At 44.7% G+C, this 7176-nt stretch overlaps 1 protein-coding gene across 1 annotated transcript; it reads left to right on the top strand.

Annotated features, from left to right (window-relative positions):
- Positions 1-5185: 5185 nt before the first annotated feature.
- LOC120062861 (leucine-rich repeat transmembrane neuronal protein 4-like) lies at positions 5186-6709 on the top strand. Its single transcript, XM_039012929.1, has one exon. The coding sequence runs from the start codon at positions 5186-5188 to the stop codon at positions 6707-6709; it is 1524 nt and encodes a 507-aa protein (XP_038868857.1).
- The last annotated feature ends 467 nt before the right edge of the window (positions 6710-7176 follow it).

The following is a 7176-nucleotide window of genomic DNA, read 5'->3' as shown; positions in this document are numbered from 1 at the left end:
GATGTCGTCCCCACAGTGACCGTACGTACATACTTCAAGCAGAAGCCATGGATTACAGGCAACATTCGCGCTGAGCTAAAGGGTAGAGCTGCCGCTTTCAAGGAGCGGGACTCTAGCCTGGACGCTTATAAGAAATCCAGCTATGCCCTCAGATGAACCATCAAACAGGCAAAGCGTCAATACAGGACTAAGATTGAATCATACTACACCGGCTCCGATGCTCGTCGGAGGTGGCAGGTCTTGCAAACTATTACAGACTACAAAGGGAAGCACATCCACGAGCTGCTCAGTGACACGAGCCTACCAGATGAGCTAAATAACTTCTCTGCTCGCTTCAAGGCAAGCAGCACTGAAGCATGCATGAGAGCATCATGCCGATGTGAGTAAGACCTTTAAACAGGTCAACATTCACAAGGCCTCAGGGCCAGATGGATTACCAGGACGTGTACTCCGTGCATGTGTTAACCAACTGGCAAGTGTCTTCACTGACATTTTCAACCTGTCCCTGACCGAGTCTGTAATACCAACATGTTTCAAGCAGACCACAATAGTCCCTGTGCCCAAGAACACCAAGGTAACCTGCCTAAATGACTACCGATCCGTAGCACTCACGTCTGTAGCCATGAAGTGCTTTGAAAGGCTGGTCATGGCTCACGTCAACACCATTATCCCAGAAACCCTAGACCCACTCCAATTTGCATACCGCCCTAACAGATCCACAGATGACGCAATCTCTATTGCACTCACTCTGCAACTGGATCCTGGACTTCCTGACGGGCAGCGCCCAGGTGGTAAGGGTAGGTAACAACACATCTGCCACACTGATCCTCAACAAGGGGGCCCCTCAGGGGTGCATGCTCAGTCCCCTCCTGTCCTCCCTGTTCACCCATGACTGCATGGCCAAGCACGACTCCAACACCATCATTAAGTTTGCCATTGACACACCGACAACGATGAGACAGCCTATAGGGAGGAGGTCAAAGACCTGGCAGTGTGGTGCCAGGATAGCAACCTCTCCCTCGATGTGATGAAGACAAAGGAGATGTTTGCGGACTACAGGAAAAGGAGGACAGAGCACACTGACATTCTCATTGATGGGGCTGTAGTGGAACAGGTTGAGAGCTTCAAGTTCCTTGGTGTCCACATCACCAACAAACTATCATGGTCCAAACATACCAAGACAGTCGTGAAGAGGGCACAACAATGACTATTCCCCCTCATGAGACTGAAAAGATTTGGCATGGGTCCTCAGATCCTCAAAAAAGTTCTACAGCTGCTCCATCTAGAGCATCCAGACTGGTCGCATCACTGCCTGGTATAGCAACTGCTCAGCCTCTGACCGCAAGGCACTACAAAGGATAGTGCGTATGGCCCAGTACATCACTGGGGCCAAGCTTCCTGCCATCCAGGACCTCTATACCAGGTGGTGTCAGAGGAAGGCCTAAAAAATGTACAAAGACTCCAGCCACCCTAGCCATAGACTGTTCTCTCTGCTACCGCAAGGCAAGTGGTAGCAGAGAGGTCCAAAAGGCTTCTTAACAGCTTTTACCCCTAAGCCATAAGACTCCTGAACAGCTGATCAAATGGCTACACGGACTATTTGCATTGTCCCCCCAACCCCCATTTTTACGCTGCTGCTACTCTCTGTTTATTATTCATGTATAGTCACTTTACCTCTACCTACATGTTCATACTACCTCAATTACCTCGACTAACCCCTACCCCCGCACACTGACTCTTATTTATTTTTACACTTTTTTTATTCTTCTTAAAACTGCATTGTTGCTTAAGGGCTTGTAAGTAAGCATTTCACTGTAGGTCTACACCTATTGTAATCGTTGATAGGATAGTCTCAAACGGCACTCATCCAGTTTATTCTCCAGTGATTGCCCGTTCACCAGAATGGAGGGTAGAGGCTGTTTATCCACTCTCCGATGTAGTCTCGACAGTTATCCCTCACACCGTTCTCTATAGCGCCGTCTCTTTCCTTCTTCGAGTGTCAGGGATTTGGGCCTGCTCCGGGATAATCAATATGTCTTTCACCTCTGACTCATTGAAGTAGAAGTCCTCCTCCAAATTGAGGTAGCTGTTCTGATGTCCAGAAGCTCTTTTCAGTTATGTACAAATAAAGTTACAATCAGTGCAAAAAAATACAAAAAATTGCACAACTGGTAAAATGGCAGCTTTTCCCTCCAGCGGCATTCTACTAAATTAATTTTGCCATGGGGTTGGAAAGATAAAATTGCAGTTTAATTCAAAAAAAAATTAAATTGCCATTGGGTGTAGTTGAAATTTGACACATTTTGCCATAATTTATGTCATGTTAAAATTATATCTGCGTGAGAGTGGCTAACAAAATCAATGGGGGCCCCCTAGCGGTTGGGGCCTTGGGTTCAGATGTGCCAGTTTAGAAATAGGCCTACCTCTCATTGGTTAGTGCTCGTTGGCACTGCGCCCAGTTTGACTTGGCTACAGATATTGCCTGGTGTTGTTCTGCATACAAAATTACTAGTACATCAATGATTGTCAACATAATGACATGCTTAGTTTTACACTGAAGGAGAGGACCCAGTTGTCTCAAAATATGAGAGGTATTTTCGGATGGTAAAAATAAAGGAATTTGAGCACAAAAGAAATCGTGAACTGGCAATTCGTAACATTTGAATCATTTTCGGACGATGCATGCTACATTTGGATTGGTTTGGTGTCCCCAACGCACTCTGCCGATGTTAAACATTTGAACCCGGGACGGATGCGCAAGCCTGTCGGTGAATCGTTAAGCCTACATCCTTAAGAAGTAGCGTATAGTTAATTGTGCAAAAACATAGTAAAATGTTCAATTCATTTAGTTTGTGTAGGCCTATCCATCCATTTGATGGCAACACTGCTGAGGCACGCGATGTGACCGGGAGAGGGCATCCCGAATATCCTTGTCTTGCAGTCTGAGCGCACGAGCATTTGCCAGCACTCGAATAGTCATTTTCTCTCATCAGGACCAGTTGCGACTAGACTACAGAGCGAGAAAGGCGAAACACTGCAAATAATTTAGGCTACAGCAAAAACCAGTAATCCGCTTGGTTGAATCTCACGCATACACTGGCGCTTGCTGACTGGAATACACGCTTACACTGGGAATATCAGCGTATTGTGTTGCTTGTTCTAGATTCAAACCGCAGATAAAATATATAAACTTATTTTTAAAGTCTATTTTTTCCTGTTAGACTATATGCGGTCAATGGGCTTTTTCCGTCGTCATCTGTTGAATAGACTACAGTGCTTTTTCTTTGCTTATATACTTTCAGTCGTGGTATGCAACTGAAATAAGGAGAGATAAGGCTACTCCATACTTACAAGACTTTGAAGCAAAGCAGTAGCTCTGCAGTGCAGTCCGTTTGGCCGAGGAGCAAAGTGGCTGCATTGGCTTCGTTGAGCGGGCTAGTTCAGCTGTGTTGGTTAGGCTATTTGTCCAACCAAGTGAGGACTGCGCGCGACATGCGGGCTTTGGAGTCAAGCATCAGAGGGCTCTAACCTATGAAAAGGAGCCAACACCACGAAACCATGATGGGTATGTTGAACATCATACAAATGTGTTGCATTTGCCCAACTACATTGCTCTCATGGAAGGCAAGGCAACCGCTCAAAGACAAACGAATCACGACACTGATTACATTAGGCTATTGTGACAACCCATGTGTTATGTATTTCCTATGCTATTGGAATATAATTGAAAGTCCTATAATTCCCGAACAAAATACAGAAAAATCCCTAGAGGCATAATATGCCATGCAGACCCTCATGAAGGGAACACTATTATCAATCTGCCGTATGCTAATGCGAATGTGCCACCGTTGTAGGCTAGGATAGTGGCCTTTATGAAATTAGCCTACCAGGCAGACAGCATTTCTGCATCTGAAACGTCTTGCTATTAAGTTATAGCTTTGATAACTTTAAGGGTTTTCTCGAGTTTGTAACCGCAACTCAATTTGCTTAGGAGGGCAGGCTATGGTCAATAGGCATAATACAGCTTTGATATAAATAAATAGTCTTCACTTTGATCAACAGGTTTCCTATGTTTTTGGTCTCATCAGTGTTCAATCTGCCTTCATGGGATGCCGTTTTGACACTGTTCTCATTAGCATAATGCAATGCATTACATAGAGACCGAAATTAATAAAGAAGTCAAAGGAATCAGGGGCTGATTTGAATTGCTTTGATTCTGTTTAATTACTAACCAGAAACGTTGCCTAGCCTAGACTCTTCTTTAGTCTTCTTCTGTCTCAGTTTTTTATTTGCATTTATACACAACTGAGCTGTCCTATTGCCCCATGATATAGCATTACATAAAACGTCCAATTACTTCAATGAAAGTATTATGGTATGTGAGACTGAAGGTCACCACTTTTACAACAGGTTTTATGTCCCAATAGATTGTGGCTTGAGGTTTGGCTAATAGATTCTTTGAAATTACAGATCCCCATCAATTATCTTTTAATTTACAGATATTCCTGCTTGGCCATTGTCTTAATCATAATAGTTAATTGAAAATAATTATAGAGCATGATTCCTTTATAGTTGCTATCCCTCTTGAACTACTCACCTTTCATTTTACCTCACATTACTCTCAATATCACCCACAGGAATTCAATGTTGATGGATGTAATTTCTAATTAATGTAAAAAAGCACACTAGCAGCTGTTCTCTTGCAGCATGCAGCGCTTGCATTTAGGTTAGATGTTTTTACCATACAATACCACAATCACTCTCCACTATTTCCCTAAACTACCCATAGGTATGGTACTTTAATTCAGATCACTGTTTCTCAACCTCTGACCGTGGACAGGCACCTCAGTGTGTGTCAAAAAAATCTGGGATGACACTGATTTATCTTATGTGCTAGTTTGAATGTAAGTGGTTCTCCAAGCAGGAAGGACCACAGCCTGCTGGTCCCCTACAAAAGTTGAGAAGGCTGGTTTAAGCAAATATTGCTGAACATGTATTGTAGATAATTTTCCCCCTCCCACTTCATTCACAGTGTCAAAATGTTTATTCTCAGCATGCTCTCATTTTGAATTACATTATGCTTACTGACATAAATGTATGCACTTTTTGAGTGTCCCTATCTCCACCCCCCACCCACCCCCCACCCCCCATTTCTGCAGGATCCCTGATGCGAGATAGATGGCTCATGATCCCATTGTTGATGCAGGGCTGGCTGCTAGCGTCTCCAATCAGTGTTCGTGAGCGCCCCTGCCCTCAAAGCTGTAGATGTGATGGGAAAATAGTATACTGTGAATCCAATGCCTTTCGGGACGTGCCAAACAATGTGTCTGTGGGATGCCAGGGCCTCTCTCTGCGCTACAACAGCTTAGTGAATCTCAACGCTAGTCAGTTCTCAGGCCTCAGTCAGCTTGTTTGGCTTTATCTCGACCACAACTACATTAACTCAGTGGACAGCCAAGCCTTCCATGGGGTACGGAGGCTGAAAGAGTTGATTCTCAGCTCTAACAAGATCACACAGCTACAAAACAACACTTTCCATACTGTCCCTAACTTACGCAATCTTGACCTCTCTTACAACAAGCTGCAAGCCCTCCAGCCCAGTCAATTTCTGGGCTTGCGGAAGTTGCTTAGTCTCCACTTGCGGTCCAATTCTCTGAAAACTGTCCCAATGCGGGTTTTTCAGGATTTGCGGAATTTGGAGTTTCTCGATCTTGGCTATAATCGTTTGCGAAGCCTCACTCGAAATGCCTTTGCTGGGCTGCTCAAGCTGATCGAACTTCATTTGGAACACAACCAGTTCTCCAAGATCAACTTCTCTCACTTTCCCCGCCTCACCAACCTGCGGGCACTCTATTTGCAATGGAACCGAATTAAGTCAATAAGCCAGGGTCTAACCTGGACATGGACAGCCTTGCAAAAGCTGGACCTTTCTGGAAATGAACTGCAAATAGTGGATTCCAGTACGTATCAATGTCTTCCCAACCTACAGACCCTGAACTTGGACTCCAACAAGCTTAGCAACATGTCCCAGGAGACAGTGGATGCCTGGATCTCCCTGACCACCATCAGCCTAGCTGGTAATGTGTGGTACTGTAGCCCCAGCATCTGCCCCTTAGTGGCCTGGCTGAGAAACTTTAAGGGGAACAAGGAGACCACTATGATTTGTGCTGGGCCTAAGGAGGCCCAGGGAGAAAAAGTGATCGATGCAGTAGAAACATTTAGTATCTGTAAGGTCACTCCCACCACCCCTTTTGTCTCAACCACAGCCTCCATCAACACCCCATCTCAGTCTGAGCTCCTGCCCCTTCCCACTTTGTCCAGGGTTGATGAGGAGTTGACCCGCAGTGGTACGGCCATCCCCTCCCCTTCTGGGGTCTCCCCTACCACCCCAGAGCAGGATTTTGAGTATGTATCCTTCCATAAGATTATTGCTGGCTGTGTGGCACTTTTCCTGTCGGTGACTATAATTCTCCTGGTTATTTATGTGTCCTGGAAGCGCTACCCCAGCAGCATTAAGCAACTCCAGCAGCGCTCCATGGTCAAAAAGCAGCAGAAAAAAGTGCAGGAAACAGAACGCACCCTCAGCTTGCCTCTGCAAGAGTATTATGTGGACTACAAACCTGCAAACTCTGAAACTATGGAGGTGCTGGTTAATGGGACTGGACCCTACACATACACAATCTCAGGATCCAGAGAATGTGAGGTATGATGCGTCACCCTCCTAAAATCCATTTCCACTGCGAGGCACGAGAGGTAAATTTCTCAGTGATTTTGGGGATAAAAAAATGTTTGATTTTTTTAATCCTCTTTCTGTGTCTGTTTGTTGGATAGGAAATATGAGTCAGTGCATGGTGACTTGAGTCTGCATGCCAGGGTGGTTCAGATAAACCCAGGTCATTTTAAGTACAGTTTACCTCTCTGTTAAAAAATAAGCATCATGAATTAATCGAGAGTTAGAGAGTGAAGCTCAAGTTCAAGTTTTCTTGCACTCCCATTTGAATTCTTGTCTTACAGTGCACTGTAGGCAAAATAGAATGATGACTTCATCAAAAAAGTGAGACGTGCAAGATCAAGTCACTATGCAGTGATTATTTTCCTATCATGTGTGTATTTGCTACCTTGCCAACGGCTTTGTTTGTGGTAAATACTTGATTCAAGTGAATCTTGATTGGTGAC

This window comes from Salvelinus namaycush, chromosome 18, assembly GCF_016432855.1.
Source record: "Salvelinus namaycush isolate Seneca chromosome 18, SaNama_1.0, whole genome shotgun sequence".
Lineage (NCBI taxonomy): Eukaryota > Metazoa > Chordata > Actinopteri > Salmoniformes > Salmonidae > Salvelinus > Salvelinus namaycush.
Note: the sequence above shows the minus strand (reverse complement) of the source record. Positions and strands in the feature narration are given on the sequence as shown.